General features: G+C 41.7%; 1 protein-coding gene across 4 annotated transcripts in view; it reads left to right on the forward strand.

Moving 5' to 3' along the window:
- Window positions 1-16,674, forward strand: part of pcif1 (phosphorylated CTD interacting factor 1) — a 198,167-nt gene that overhangs the window by 74,880 nt on the left and 106,613 nt on the right. For all 4 annotated transcript variants that reach the window (XM_078236329.1, XM_078236332.1, XM_078236330.1 and 1 more), the window contains exons 4-8: window positions 1,727-1,858; window positions 8,280-8,506; window positions 11,591-11,745; window positions 12,998-13,145; window positions 14,790-14,873. In XM_078236329.1, coding sequence (XP_078092455.1) covers window positions 1,727-1,858; window positions 8,280-8,506; window positions 11,591-11,745; window positions 12,998-13,145; window positions 14,790-14,873 — 746 coding nt within the window. The remainder of the gene's footprint in view (window positions 1-1,726; window positions 1,859-8,279; window positions 8,507-11,590; window positions 11,746-12,997; window positions 13,146-14,789; window positions 14,874-16,674) is intronic.

Below are 16,674 nucleotides of genomic sequence, written 5' to 3' on the forward strand. Positions count from 1 at the left end.
TTTATACTCCATTCCCTTCAAAATAAATGCCAACATTCCATTTGCCTTCCGATTACCTCCTGAACTTGTATGCAAGCTTTTTGTGATTTACAAAAGGACCCCCAAATCCCTCTGTGCTGCAGTTTTTCTGCAGTCTTTCTCCATTCAAATAATATTCAGCTTCTTTATTCTTCCTACCAAAGTGCACAGTCCTACATTATGTTCCATCTTTAGCTTTCATTTGCTTTCAGTCTAGTATAAGACTCCCCTGCACAATTCTCCAGTGTCTTGCCCACTTCTGTAGGCAGAGGGCTCGGCATTGCTACCTATTCCATCATGGTGCCATTTCATCCTTTGGTCAGACTGCATTTCTTCCTGTCATGTTGAAGCTGCTTCCAGTTTTGTAAGCTCACATTTTGCCCCCAAACGCACTTTTTAAATAACCTTCATAAATATGAACAGCTGCCTTGAATAGTAACATACTCTTTTGTGACTTTTGCATTGCAGTATTAGTTGGCAGTTAAGGATTAGCACAGGCATGACATTTCCCTTGGTTATCTGAAATGGGACATGTTCCATTCATCAGGTGGATACAGAGTGTTCTAATTACAAGCTTATAATCAGGTTACTGGGCTGATGAAAAAAAGGAAGCATTATAATGTGAGGATTTTAACAGTATGTTTGCTAATACACGCATAATGATGATGGTAATAAACAGTCTGAGAATGGAGGTAGGTTGTAACTGTGGTAACTGAGTGATATGTTATTTAATTTATTTCCCTCAAGTTGTTTTAGACTTGTAATAAATACATATAACAAAATTATTTCCAATGTCATTACCTACAGCAAATAATTAGTATTTTCTGCTGAGTATGTCAGTGTATCCTGCATTCACATTTGACCTTCGTCAAACTGGTCACGGTTTCTATCTGATACCAAAACTCAAGTTCTATATCCTGTGGACAAGGTGCTGACCTTGGCTCCTTGCTAGAACTCTCACCTTTGACTCAGGATTGAGGATTCAAGAAACTTGAGCCTAAAATCCAGGTTGACGCTCCAAGTACTGAGGGAGTGCTGCACTCTCAGAGCTGTTATCTTTTAGTTAAGTCATTAAACTGATGCCGTCTCTGATGAATATAAATTATCTCCTGGCAGTATTGGTAAAAGCAACAGGTGAGTTCTCCTGGTGTCCTGGATAATATTTATCTCCGTACATCACTAAAGCAGATTAACTGGGATGTTCTTATGCACAAATTGCCTATCCTATCTCCCATGTTACATTACATGAGTGATTACACTTCAAAAATACTTGATTGACTGAGTTTATTTCATTTCAGTGCAAATAGAGCAATGCTTCCCAAACTGTTTTCCAATTTGACCCCATCTTAATACTTGAAAAATAATGTGACCCCAGGAGCTACACACACACGCACAGCTATGAGTTGGAGTGTGGCCTTGCAAGTGACGCTTTTACATGATGTTGAGAAGAGGAAAAACATTCCTGAGACTGAGAGGTTGCTGAATGTGTGAAACCCCTGAGCCTTAGTGCTGGGTGCAGCTTAGGTGAAAGGGACCCTGTGATCTGCAACCCCACAGATTGGGTTGACAAAGAGGGTATAGCATAATGCATTCAAAGTTTTAAACAATGTTTAGTGTTTAACACACAATGTGGCAGTACTACAGATTTGATGGAAGAATCTGCATCGTACTATCTATGTCGTGTAACGAGTATTTTTTTCTCTTGTAGTCTGATCCTCTTGGCTTAAATGCAACTGTGGAATCGGGTGAGGGAGATTCAGCAGCTGATAGTGGACAACGGAAACGACGGCATTCTGAGGATACTCAGCAGCAGTCAGCAAATAGCTTCAAAAAACCCCGGGTAGGTTTTCCCTGATGTCTGCAAAAAGAGAACATTGCATTCTCTCACACCTGTTTATACTCTCTTTACTCTGGAGACCCAGAATTCAAATCAGAGCTGCAGTGTAAATGAGTTTTTGCTGTAATGTAAATGAGATGGGGTTGGAATATAGAATCATATCATTGTGTTTAAAGTTTATTTATTAGCGTCACAAATAGGCTTACATTAACACTGCAATGAAGTTGCTGTGAAAATCCCCGAGTCGCTACACCCCGGCGCCTGTTTGGGTACACACTGAGGGAGAATTTTGCATGGCCAGTGCACCTAACCAGCACATCTTTCAGACTGTGGGAGGAAACCGAAGCACCCGGAGGAAACCCACGCAGACACGGGGAGAACGTGCAGACTCCACTCAGTGCAGCACACAAGGAATTGATTTGCATCATTGTCTGCTCCTCAGCAAGAGCTAACCAATTAGCCCCACTCCCCTGTTTTTTTACCATAGCCCTGTAATTCCAATTTATTTACCAATTCCCAATGAAAGTATTAATTAAACCTGTTCCCACCACCTTTTCAAGCAATTGATGTAGTCTACATGAAGGCTTTTGACAAGGTCCCGCATGGGAGACTGGTGAAGAAGGTAAGAGCCTGTGGGATCCAGGACAATTTGGCAAATTGGATCCAAAATTGGCTTAGTGGCAGGAGGCAGAGGGTGATGGTCGAAGTTTGTTTTTGTGACTGGAAGCCTGTGTCTAGCGGTGTACCGCAGGGATTGGTGCTGGGTCCCTTGCTCTTTTCAGTGTACATTAATGATCTGGACGTGGCTGCGGGAGGTATGATCAGTAAGTTCACTGATGACACAAAAATTAGTGATGCAGTAAATAGTGAGGATTACAGGATGATATAGGTGGGCTGCTCATGGATTGAACAGTGGCAAATAGAATTTAACCCTAAAAAGTAAGGTGATGCATTTTAAGAGGACTAACAAGGCAAGAGAATACACAATGAATGGCAGAATGCTAAGAGGTACAGAGGACTAGAATGACCTTGGGGTGCATGTCCATAGATCCCTGAAGGCAGCAGGATAGGTAGATAAGGTGTTTAAGAAAGCATATGGGATACTTTGGGCGGGGCGGTGGCACAGTTGTTAGTACTGCTGCCTCACACCTCCGGGGACCTGGGTTCGATTCCCGGCTTGGGTCACTGTCTGTATGGAGTTTGCACATTCTCCCTCTGCGTGGGTTTCCTCCGGGTGCTCCGGTTTCCTCCCACACTCCAAAGATGTGTAGGTTAGGTTGATTGGCCTCTTAGTGTCCCGGGATGCATAGGTTAGAGGGATTAGCAGGGTAAATATGTGGGGTGATGGGGATAGGGCCTGGGTGGGATTGTTGTCGGTGCAGGCTCAATGGGCTGAATGGCCTCCTACACTGTTGGGTTTCTATGAATTCTATGACTTGCCTTTATTAGTCGAGGCATAGAATATAAGAGCAGGGAGGTTACGATGGAGCTGTATAAAATACTGATACAGCTGGAGGATTGTGTACAGTTTTGATTGCCACACTATTAGAGGGTGTGATTGCAGTAGAAAGGGTCCATTAGAGATCCATTAGGATGTTGCCTGGGCTGGAGTGTTTCAACTATGAAGAGAGGCTGGATAGGCTGGGGTTAGAGCAGAGGAGGTTGAGAGGGGACATGATTGAGGTGTATAAGATTATGAAGGACATATTTGGGGCAGATAGGAAGGAACTTTGCCCCTTAGCAGAGGGCAGGGGGCATGAGGGGATTTGAGGAAAATCTTTATCACACAGAGGGTGGTAGGAACCTGGAACTCACTGCCTTGAAGGGTGACTTAGGTGGGAACCCTCACAACATTTAAGAAGTATTTAGCTGAACATTTGAAATGGTAAAGCATACAAGGCTGCGGACCAAGTGCTGGAAAATGGGATTAGAATAGATAGGTGCTTGATGGCTGGCACAGACACAATGGGCCGAAGGGCCACTTTTTGTGCTGTAAACCTCTATGACTATGACTCTGGCAGTATATTCCATTATAACAACTAACTGCATATAAACTAATTTCCTCACGTCATCTCTGGCTCTTTTGCCTCTGTTGAAACCTAGTTTCTGTAGTTGCTTGATATAACTGAAATCCCTCGTCCCTCGCACTATTGTAGTAAATCTTTGTAGCACCCTGTCTACTTTTAGATCTAGCCTAATTACCATCTTCATCATCAGAGAACACAATGTCAGTTCCCATGAGTATGCTGTGGACAGCCAGGACACCTCATCACCACAATTCTCTTGACTCTTTCATTGTCTCTACATTATTAGATTGCTGTTGGCACCCAATATTGGATGGACAGAATTTTATTTCAAACTAAATATCAGAAGACTAAAGCCACTATCTCTGACCCCTGCCACAAACTCTTCCATCTCCCTAACAACTGTATCAGTCTGTTTGTAATTCTTTGATCCTGAGATGAGCTACTGACCACATGTCCATGCCAGCTCTATGACTGCCTGTTGCTCAGTAACATCGCCTGGCTATACCCTGCTTCAGATCATTTGCTGCTGAAACCCTCATCCATGCCTTTGTTACTTCTAGGACTGACTATTCCTGACTGACCTCCCTCCTTCCACTCTCTGTAATCTTGAGGTTATTCAGAATTCTGCTGCGCATCTCCTAACTCGCACCAAGTCCCATTCACCCGTTACCCCTGTACTAGCTGACTATATAGGCTCCTGATTAAGCAATATCTCAATTTAAAGATTTTCATCCTTGTTCCCAAATTCTTCCTTACTCTGTAATATCCCACAGCCCTCTGAGATAACTGTTTCCATAATTCTGGCTCTTGAGCATCTCCGATTTTGGTTGCCCCACCCTTAGTGGCTGCTTCTTCTGCTACGAAGGGCCTCTGCCCCAGAATTCCCTTCCAAAACCTCTCTATAACTCTTTCCTTCTTTAAGATATCCCTAAATCCTACCTCTTTGACCAAGCTTTTGGTCCAAATGCTGGAAACTCTGGGTCAGGCAGCATTTTTGGAGAGAGACAGTTAACATTTCATCAGAACTGAGAGATATGGGCGGCACGGTAGCACAGTGGTTAGCACTGCTGCTTCACAGCTCCAGGGTCCCGGGTTCGATTCCCGGCTCGGGTCACTGTCTGTGTGGAGTTTGCACATTCTCCTCGTGTCTGCGTGGGTTTCCTCCGGGTGCTCCGGTTTCCTCCCACAGTCCAAAGGTGTGCGGGTTAGGTTGATTGGCCAGGTTAAAAATTGCCCCTTAGAGTCCTGAGATGCGTAGGTTAGAGGGATTAGCAAGTAAAATATGTGGGGGTAGGGCCTGGGTGGGATTATGGTCGGTGCAGACTCGATGGGCCGAATGGCCTCCTTCTGCACTGTAGGATTTCTATTTCTATATAAAGAGATTTATCCATTTAATTGGTGAACAAGTACAGAGACAGGGAAAAGGCTGGAGGTGGGGGGGTTGGGAGAGGAAAGATCAAAACCTTGTGATAGAATAAAAGTGGGATTGTTTAAGTGACCAAAAGGGATTATAGAGCAAGGCAAAGTGGGGTGGTTATGGGACAAGTAAATAAGCAGCAAATCAAGATGTTGGAGCATCTTGCTAAATGTCTGATCTCCAGCTGAATATGTTATCAAACGCAAGCTTCCTCTGATCAGCTAAAAATTTCATAGTGTTCAGTCATACTGTCTTTATACACTCCTAACAATTTTCTGGCAACAGATATTCAGCTAACTGATCTATAACATTTGCTGCTTTGTTCTCACCTTATGAGCTTGTGCCTTCATTAGAGTGGTTGGTGGCAATTATCCTTTAAAATTTTTTAGTTGCTCACAGCCAGCCCTTTTCAGTGTGTAGTCATTTAGATTGCTTTCAAGCATGTTATCTATCATTTTCAGGTTCCCGTCTGGCTGCACACCCACTCAGCTTACCAGGAACATTGGCTGTAGATAAAATTAATGCGAGCTTTGGCATGAAATGGTCTGTTTATTCACTCTCACCTGTTTGGCACTACTGTCACTGTTATTTCATCTTTTTATTCATTCATGTGACATGGGCGTTGCTGGCTGGCCAGCATTTATGCCCATCCCTAGTTAGAACATAGAACATAGAACATAGAACATTACAGCGCAGAACAGGCCCTTCGGCCCACGATGTTGCACCGACCAGTTAAAAAAAAAAACTGTGACCCTCCAACCTAAACCAATTTCTTTTCGTCCATGAACCTATCTACGGATCTCTTAAACGCCCCCAAACTAGGCGCATTTACTACTGATGCTGGCAGGGCATTCCAATCCCTCACCACCCTCTGGGTAAAGAACCTACCCCTGACATCGGTTCTATAACTACCCCCCCTCAATTTAAAGCCATGCCCCCTCGTGCTGGATTTCTCCATCAGAGGAAAAAGGCTATCACTATCCACCCTATCTAAACCTCTAATCATCTTATATGTTTCAATAAGATCCCCTCTTAGCCGCCGCCTTTCCAGCGAAAACAATCCCAAATCCCTCAGCCTCTCCTCATAGGATCTCCCCTCCATACCAGGCAACATCCTGGTAAACCTCCTCTGCACCCTCTCCAAAGCCTCCACATCCTTCCTGTAATGTGGGGACCAGAACTGCACACAGTACTCCAAGTGCGGCCGCACCAGAGTTGTGTACAGTTGCAACATAACGCTACGACTCCTAAATTCAATCCCCCTACCGATAAACGCCAAGACACCATATGCCTTCTTAACAACCTTATCTACTTGATTCCCAACTTTCAGGGATCTATGCACACATACACCTAGATCCCTCTGCTCCTCCACACTATTCAAAGTCCTCCCGTTAGCCCTATACTCAACACATCTGTTATTCCTACCAAAGTGAATTACCTCACACTTCTCCGCATTAAACTCCATCCGCCACCTCTCGGCCCAACTTTGCAACCTGTCTAAGTCTTCCTGCAAACTACGACACCCTTCCTCACTGTCTACCACACCACCGACTTTGGTGTCATCAGCAAATTTGCTAATCCACCCAACTATACCCTCATCCAGATCATTAATAAATATTACAAACAGCAGTGGCCCCAAAACAGATCCCTGAGGTACACCACTTGTAACCGCACTCCATGATGAATATTTACTATCAACCACCACCCTCTGTTTCCTATCCGCTAGCCAATTCCTGATCCAATTTCCTAGATCACCCCCAATCCCATACATCTGCATTTTCTGCAGAAGCCTACCATGGTGAACCTTATCAAACGCCTTACTAAAATCCATATATACCACGTCCACTGCCTTGCCCCCATCCACCTCCTTGGTCACTTTCTCAAAAAACTCAATAAGGTTAGTAAGGCACGACCTACCTGCCACAAAACCATGCTGACTATCACCTATCAATTCATTACTCTCCAAATAACTATAAATCCTATCCCTTATAATTTTTTCCAACATCTTGCCGACAACAGAAGTGAGACTCACCGGTCTATAATTCCCGGGGAAGTCTCTGTTCCCCTTCTTAAACAATGGGACAACATAAGAACTAGGAGTAGGCCATTTAGCCCCTCGATCCTGCTCCGCCATTCAATAAAATGATCTTTTTGTGGACTCGGCTCCACTTATCCGCCCGCTCACCATAACCCTTAATTCCTTTACTGTTCAAAAATCGATCTATCTTTGCCTTAAAAACATTCAACGAGGTAGCCTCAACTGCTTCACTGGGTAGGGAATTCCACAGATTCACAACCCTTTGGGTGAAGAAGTTCCTCTTCAACTCAGTCCTAAATCTGCTTCCCCTTATTCTGAGGCTATGCCCCCTAGTTCTAGTTGCACCCGCCAGTGGAAACAATCTCTCTGCTTCTATCTTATCTATTCCCTTCATTATTTTATATGTTTCTATAAGATCCCCTCCTCATTGTTCTAAATTCCAATGAGTATCGTCCCAGTCTACTCAGTCTTTCCTCATAAGCCAACCCTCTCAACTCTGGAATCAACCTAGTGAGTCTCCTCTGCACCCCCTCCTTTCTCAAGTAAGGGGACCAAAACTGTACACAGTTTTGCCCTTGTTCAGACGGCAGCTGTGGCTCTGGAGTTGCATGTTGGCCAGACCAGGTAAGGACAGCAGATTCCCTTCCCTGAAGGACATCAGTGAACCGACAATCAACAATGGTTTCATGGTCATCAGTAGTTTCTCAATTCCAGATATTTTTTATTGAATTCAAATTCCACCAACTGCTGGGGCGAGATTCGAACCCGGGTCCCCAGGGTTTCGCCCCCCCTAAAGAAACCTATTGTTTCTATAAACATAGAGCTCAATGTTGCCATCAATTATTTTTACTGGGTTCAGAGTATCATTTCCCTTGGGCCTAACAGTTTCAGAATGTTGGGATTAAACATAATATATTATTTTTATTTTCATTTTTTCTACAGATAGATGCAGCATTAACTCCCACAACGCCGATAGTTCCTATTTCTCCCATTGCTGTTGGCACTCCCAGCACACCTGTATCCCGAACAAGCGGAACAAATTTAGTTGAAGAGAAACAACAGTCGGCACCAACATCAGCACAAGCAGTATCAGCAGCACCCTCCTCCTCCTCCTCATCCTCATCCTCATCCTCATCTATCCCTGCACCTGCACCCATCCGTCCTACAGCGTAAGTACATGTCCTCAAATCAGACTGCAAGGGACTGAAAATCATTGGCATTTTCCATATTTATATTTGTTACACAAAGTTATATGGATTTTATTCATTCCAGGAATCAATCGGTCCATCAACAAAGACTTGTGCATCGCATAATCATCACCCACACAAAAGAATAAACACAGTCGGCCTCCTAGTTACTTAAATTCAAACTAGAGTAGTCCCAAGGTTGATTAGTGATCAACTCCAAACTGGAATAGTGATCAACTCCAAACTGGAATAGTGATCAACTCCAAACTGGAATAGTGATCAACTCCAAACTGGATTAGTGATCAACTCCAAACTGGAATAGTGATCAACTCCAAACTGGAATAGTGATCAACTCCAAACTGGATTAGTGATCAAATCCAGACTGAAATATTGATCAAATCCTAACTGGAATAGTGATCAAATCCAAACTGGATTAGGATTAGTGATCAAATCCAAACTGGATTAGTGATCAAATCCAAACTAGAATAGTGATCAAATCCAAACTGGAATAGTGATCAAATCCAAACTGGATTAGTGATCAAATCCAAACTGGATTAGTGTTCAAATCCAAACTGGAATAGTGATCAAATCCAAACTGGATTAGTGTTCAAATCCAAACTGGAATAGTGATCAAATCCAAACTGGAATAGTGATCAAATCCAAACTGGAATAGTGTTCAAATCCAAACTGGAATAGTGATCAAATCCAAACTGGATTAGTGTTCAAATCCAAACTGGAATAGTGATCAAATCCAAACTGGAATAGTGATCAAATCCAAACTGGATTAGTGTTCAAATCCAAACTGGAATAGTGATCAAATCCAATCTGGATTAGTGATCAAATCCAAACTAGAATAGTGATCAAATCTAAACTGGAATAGTGATCAAATCCAAACTGGATTAGTGATCAAATCCAAACTAGAATAGTGATCAACTCCAAACTAGAATAGTGATCAAATCCAAACTAGAATAGTGATCAAATCCAAACTGGATTAGTGATCAAATCCAAACTGGATTAGTGTTCAAATCCAAACTGGAATAGTGATCAAATCCAAACTGGATTAGTGTTCAAATCCAAACTGGAATAGTGATCAAATCCAAACTGGAATAGTGATCAAATCCAAACTGGAATAGTGTTCAAATCCAAACTGGAATAGTGATCAAATCCAAACTGGATTAGTGTTCAAATCCAAACTGGAATAGTGATCAAATCCAAACTGGAATAGTGATCAAATCCAAACTGGATTCGTGTTCAAATCCAAACTGGAATAGTGATCAAATCCAATCTGGATTAGTGATCAAATCCAAACTAGAATAGTGATCAAATCTAAACTGGAATAGTGATCAAATCCAAACTGGATTAGTGATCAAATCCAAACTAGAATAGTGATCAACTCCAAACTAGATTAGTGATCAAATCCAAACTGGAATAGTGATCAAATCCAAACTGGATTAGTGCTCAAATCCAAACTGGATTAGTGATCAAATCCAATCTGGATTAGTGCTCAAATCCAAACTGGAATAGTGATCAAATCCAAACTGGATTAGTGATCAAATCCAATCTGTTTTAGTGAGCAAATCCAAACTAGAATAGTGATCAAATCCAAACTGGATTAGTGATCAAATCCAAACTGGATTAGTGATCAACTCCAAACTGGAATAGTGATCAACTCCAAACTGGATTAGTGATCAAATCCAAACTGGATTAGTGATCAAATCCAAACTGGAATAGTGATTAAATCCAAACTGGATTAGTGATCAAATCCAATCTGGATTAGTGATCAAATCCAAACTAGAATAGTGATCAAATCCAAACTGGATTAGTGCTCAAATCCAAACTGGAATAGTGATCAAATCCAAACTGGATTAGTGATCAAATCCAAACTGGATTAGTGATCAAATCCAAACTAGAATAGTGATCAAATCCAAACTGGATTAGTGATCAACTCCAAACTGGAATAGTGATCAACTCCAAACTGGAATAGTGATCAACTCCAAACTGGATTAGTGATCAAATCCAAACTAGAATAGTGATCAAATCCAAACTGGAATAGTGATCAAATCCAAACTAGAATAGTGATCAAATCCAAACTGGAATAGTGATCAAGCCCAAACTGGATTAGTGATCAAGCCCAAACTGGATTAGTGATCAAATCCAAACTGGATTAGTGATCAAATCCAATCTGGATTAGTGATCAAATCCAAACTAGAATAGTGATCAAATCCAAACTGGATTAGTGATCAAATCCAAACTGGATTGGGATTAGTGATCAAATCCAAACTGGAATAATGATCAAATCCAAACTGGAATAGGATTACTGATCAAATGCAAACTGGATTAGTGACCAAATCGTATCTGGATTAGGATTAGTGATCAAATCCAATCTGGATTAGTGATCAAATCCAAATTGGTGTCGCATTTGTGATTAAATCCACCAGGAGCTTCCTGTGTTCCCCGAACTTCAATCTTTGTGTTCCTAATGTATCTGAATGTCTGGTGTCCTTTTCGACCTAGAGCATGATCCTGAGCACAACCCAGATCACCTTGTTATTTGCTCCAGAGCCCAATTCAGACCATGCAGTAAATCCCACATTACTCTCCAGCACAAACCTGGCACTAATGATAAATATACTAAAGATGAGAAATTTACTGTTGATGGATTGGGGCCTTTAGTGATGGGAGGTCATGTGATAAAACCTCCAGAAATATATCCAGAGTTGGCAATTTGAGTGAATGTTGAAAGGAACCTTTTTTTAAGCTTGGTGATATCAGATGATGCAAAAGAAATCAGTTCCCTACTGTCAGTGGAAAGTTGCGTAAATGCCATGGTGCATTGGTGCAGTAACTTGGTCTTTAATTTTTTATATATACAGGTTCTGCTAAACACTGCTAATATAAACAGTGTTTAAATGAGAGAATTTGATTAGTAATATGGAACTGTATATAGATTTCAGTCATATTTCTTCTATTGACTGAGGAGACCTATATTGTGAGGTATCTAGATTTTCAGTGATTGACGCTAAACTTGGATTAAATGAACCTCAGTTTACAATCTCTGTGTTGCAGTGTGTACTGGGACCTTGATATTCCAACTAATGCAGTGATTAAGGAGCGTCCTCCGATTGAGGTGCTTCCACCACACCCAGATGTGGAGATATTACGAGCACAGCTGACACTGAAACTGAGACAACACTACCAGGAGCTCTGCCAGCAAAGAGAAGGTAACGTCCCCAGCTGAAAAAGGGGTAAACATGTTCTGTTCCTTAACTGATATTGTTCACCCTTATGACCACAAAGAAAAAAACATGTTAAGGCTTTTTTCCAGTGTTAAAAAGCGTTATTTTCCTATCCTTTCTATTTGGCACAAGTGATTTGGGCCCTTTGACAAACTATGCCTATACTTAGGAAAAGAGCAATTAATCTTTACCATATTCGTGGGATATAATCTCCACTTTGTGCTAAAATTCTTCTTCTGGCCCAAAGGTGTTAGCTGCAGCTCAGTGGTGGCACTTGCGCCTCTGGATCAGAAGGTCGTCTGTTCAGAGTTGAGTACATGAGCTAAACTGACAGACAGCCCATACTGGTAGAATGTAGCATTGTTGGTGACGCCTTTATTTGGGTGAGACATTAAACCACAGCCACATCTGCGAAGATCTTTTCCAAGCTCCTGACCAATATGCATCCATTAATGGCCACCACTAAAACAGATTATCTGGCCATCTGTCATGTTGCTGTATGTGGGAGCTTGCAGTGTACAAATTGACTGCGATATTTCCCTAAATTGTAACGAGGCTGATATTTCAAAAGTACTTCATTGGCTGTAAAGAACTTTAGGTGTGTGTAAGTAACTTTTAGTCCACTATTGCCTTCCTCTCTGGTAAGCTCTGTCATGCTGGGAATCCTCAGATGCCATGTCTTATGTGCTAGCCTAGGAATTGAATGTTGTACGTAAGTTAATTTCGGAGGGCATCAGAGCCACACTGATCCTGCCCTCATCCAACACACAATCTGAACTTTCCAGCCCTCGTCATTAGACAGCAAGTGGAGGGAGCAGGAATCTTGGTCTCCTGCCATTGAGACTGGTTTTGGCATCTTCACTGCTACCTGGACTTAAATCAACCAACTCAGCTCAGACCAAAAATCAATTTGGGAATATTTTACTGCCTCTAGCAACAAAAAGACTCTGTCAGGGGAAAGGTATTCTTCTGATCTTCCACTTTTATTGCTTAGGCACTGTGTTTTTATTTAAAGAACTATGATTACATTACTTAATTTACTCAGGCATTAGATAATAAAAGGCTAGTTGTGGTGAGGCTTTTGCCATATCATGCCGAGTAGGTGCTGCTTGAACTAAAATCGAAATGGAAGTTTGGTCCTCCCCATAGAAACTGCAGAAACGCCCAGTCTTCAATTTGCTGTTGTATCTAGGAAGGCTCTGAATCCTGTTTAATACCAGTTTGATTTCTTTGGTAGGAATTGAGCCACCTCGTGACTCTTTTAATCGTTGGCTTCTGGAGCGCAAGGCGATTGACAAAGGCAAGGATCCATTGCTACCCAGTGATTGTGATCCTATTATCTCTCCCTCTATGTTTCGTGAAGTAATGAATGACATTCCTATCAGGTAACCAAATATTTCCTTTAGTGATACTATGCCTTGTATTGTAATACAGTGTGTACTGATCCCTTGTACAACTGTTCCAAACTGTTTCTACCTATACAGACCTCTTTCACTTATAGATACATAAAAGTTTGGAGCAGTAGTAGGCCATTCGACCCTTTGAGCCTGCTCCGTCATTTAATATGATTATGGCTAATCCTCGATTCAGCCATACTCTCTCCATACCCTTGACACTTAAGAGTCTCGAAATCTATCTATTTCAGTGATTTGGCCTCCACAGCCTTCTGTGGTAGTTAATTCCACTGGTTCACCACCCTTTGAGTGAAGACATTTCTCCTCATCTCGGCACTAAATGGTTTACTTTGCATCCTGAGACTGTGACCCGATTATTCTAGACACCCAACCAGAGGAAACAACATCCCTGCATCCAGTCTGTTCAGTCATGTCAGAATTTTTTGTCTTTCAATTAGATCCCCTGTCATTCTTCTAAATTCCAGTGAATACAGTCCTAGCTGACTCTTTGTACGTCAACATTTCCCAATCTGTCACTATTTAAATAATAGTCTGCCATTTTGTTTCTCTGTCCAAAGTGGATATCTTCACATTTATCCACATTATACCTCATCTGCCATGTATTTGCCCACTCACTCAACTTATCTGAATGACCTTGAATCCTCTTAACACCCTTCTCATCACTCACATTCCCACAAAGTTTTGTGTCATCGGCAAACTTGGAAATAATACATTTGGTTCCTCATCCAAATCATTGATGTATACTGTGAATCAAGTCAATCTTATTTCCTTTTCTGGACATGATCCAGTTTGCGCCACTACAAAGGGGATGGAAAATTGAAAACCATTCGGCGCTGGGTATATAATTGATCTTTAGGCCCACACACTATTTTCCGGGATTTGCGTAATCTGTGCCAGGCGCGGCGAGGTTGTAAAATTGCCCCCTATATTTCCTCTTGTGGGGAAGAGCAGAACTACAAACCATCAATATAAGACTCGTCAAGAAATTCAGTAGGGAATTCCAAAGGAACTTCTTTCCCAGAGAATGTGGAATTCACTACACAGGGAATGGTTGAAGAGAATAGTAAAAGTGCAGGGGGAGATAGAGAAGCAGATGAGGAAGAAGTGATGAGAGGGTTACGCTGATAGATTCAGATGACACGGGAGGAGGCTTGAGTGTTAGCATGTACTGGTTGGGCCAAATGGCCTGTTTCTGCATTCTATAACCTATGTCACCTGTCAAGTACCCACAGCTAATGATGTTTACAGAAACTGCCCCCAGTCAGTAAAACACATCTAAAGTGACACCCTTATCAATAAAACGCACCCCGGACTGAGGTCCTTACCAATAAAACATATCCCAGACTCAGACCCTTATCAGTAAATCACATCCCATACTCTCAATCTCCCATTTAAGAACTCCTGACACTGTGGCCCCTTGACAGTAAAACACTCTCCACACTTGGGCTTGTGTCTAAACATATCTCTTCGTAGTGATCTGTTAGAGGCATCCTGCTATAATTTTGAAAGATTCAGATTCATTGCTTTGTTAAAAAGTTTTTACATGTGGCATTGCTTGCTGCGTTGAAAATGGAATGCTGGAATTGAAGTGTAGCTATATGCTTTCATTTACAGATTGTCTCGCATTAAGTACAGGGAGGAAGCCCGGAGACTGCTTTTCAAATATGCTGAGTCTGCAAAGCGGATGATTGAATCCAGGTACTAAGTTTTCATCTATTTTTGGGATGTGAGCATCACCAGCAAGGTCACCATTTATTGCCCATCTCTTATTGCCCTTGAAAAGGTAATGGTGAGCTGCTGCCTTCTTGAACTGCTGCTGACCACCTTGTGTAGTTAGACAGTGCTTGGTCTGTATTGTTTTGACACAACTGAGTGGATTGGTGGGCAATTTCAGAGGGCGGTTGAGAGTTAACCACATTGTTGTGGATTTGGAGTCCTGTGTAAGCCAGACCAGGTAAACATGGTAGATTTTCTTCCATGAACTAGATGGTTTGAATGACCTGCTCATTTTATGATCATTATTAGGAGACTATAATTTTACTGCAGATTTATTAATTTAAATTCCCTCACGTACCAATGTGGCATTTGAACTTGTGTCTGTGGAGCACCAATCTGGGTCTCTAGAGAACTAGTTCAGGAACAGTAGCATGTAGCTACAATTTCCTGTCTCAGGGACCGATTTTTAGACAGACTGTCAGATAGATTCAGACGGACTTTGGAATTTCTCACGGTCACGTATTCAGACAGACATTCTCAGCGATGTGTCGGATGTTCAGAAAGATTCTGGAATTTCTCAGTGTTGCATATTCAGACTGACTACATAAGAACATACAAATTAGGAGCAGAGTAGGCCATTTAGCCCCATGAGCCTGCTCCACCATTCAATAAGATCATAGCTGATGTGATTGTGGCTTAACTGCACTTTTCTGTCTACTGCCTGTACCCTTTGAACTTCTTGCCGATCAAAAATTTATCAAACTTAAATATATTCAATGACCCTGCTTCCACTGTTCTATGGGGAAGAGAATTCCATAGATCAACGACCCTCCAAGAGGGAAAAAAATCTCTTCTCCATCTTAAATGGGAGACTCCTTATTTTTAAATAAGGAGTCCCCCAAGTTCCAGTCTCTCCCACAAGGAGACGCATCCTCTCAACATATATCCTGTTAACTGACCTCAGGATCTTGTATGTTTCTATAAGACCACCTTTCATTCTTCTAAACTCCAGCGGATACAGGCCCAGCCTGTCCAACCCTTCCTTGTGAGTTAAACCACCAGCTCATCCCAGGTATTAGCTGAGTGAATCTTCTCTCAATTGCTTCTAAATCTTCTCTCAAATTCACATTTTCCCAGATTATTCTCTATCTGGCCACTTTGTTGGGAAGAACAGGAAAGCAATATATTCTTTAATTAGACAAGGATTGCAAAACTCTGCAGTACAGAGGGATCTGGCTGTCCTGGCATATAAATCACAAAATGTTAGGTAAATGGAATACTTCAAAGGGAATGGAATATAAAAGAAGGGAAGTTTTACCAAAATTGTAGAGGATGCTGGTGAGATCACATCAGGATTACTCTGCACAGTTTTGGTTTGATCTCTTAACCTGAGAGAAGATTTATTCTCTTTGCCCACTCACTTAACCTGTCTATATCCCTTTACAGACTCTTTAGATCCTCCTCATAATTTACTTTCCTGTCTGTCTTTGTGTCATCACAAAGTTTACCAGCAATACATTCAAGTCATTTATATAGATTATAAATAGTTGAGGCCCAGTATTGATCCCTGGGGCATTACACTGATTACAGTTTGCCAACTTGAAAATGACCCATTTATCCCTATTCTCTGCTTCCTGTTAACCAGCCAATCCTCTATCCACAATAATATATTACCCCCTACACCATGAGCCCTTACTTTGTGTAGTAACCTTTGATGTGTCAAATGCCTTTTGGAACTCCAAGTACACCACATTTTTAGGTTTCCCTTTATCCACATTACTTA

This window comes from Mustelus asterias, chromosome 20 (genome assembly GCF_964213995.1).
Source record: "Mustelus asterias chromosome 20, sMusAst1.hap1.1, whole genome shotgun sequence".
In the NCBI taxonomy this organism is placed as follows: domain Eukaryota; kingdom Metazoa; phylum Chordata; class Chondrichthyes; order Carcharhiniformes; family Triakidae; genus Mustelus; species Mustelus asterias.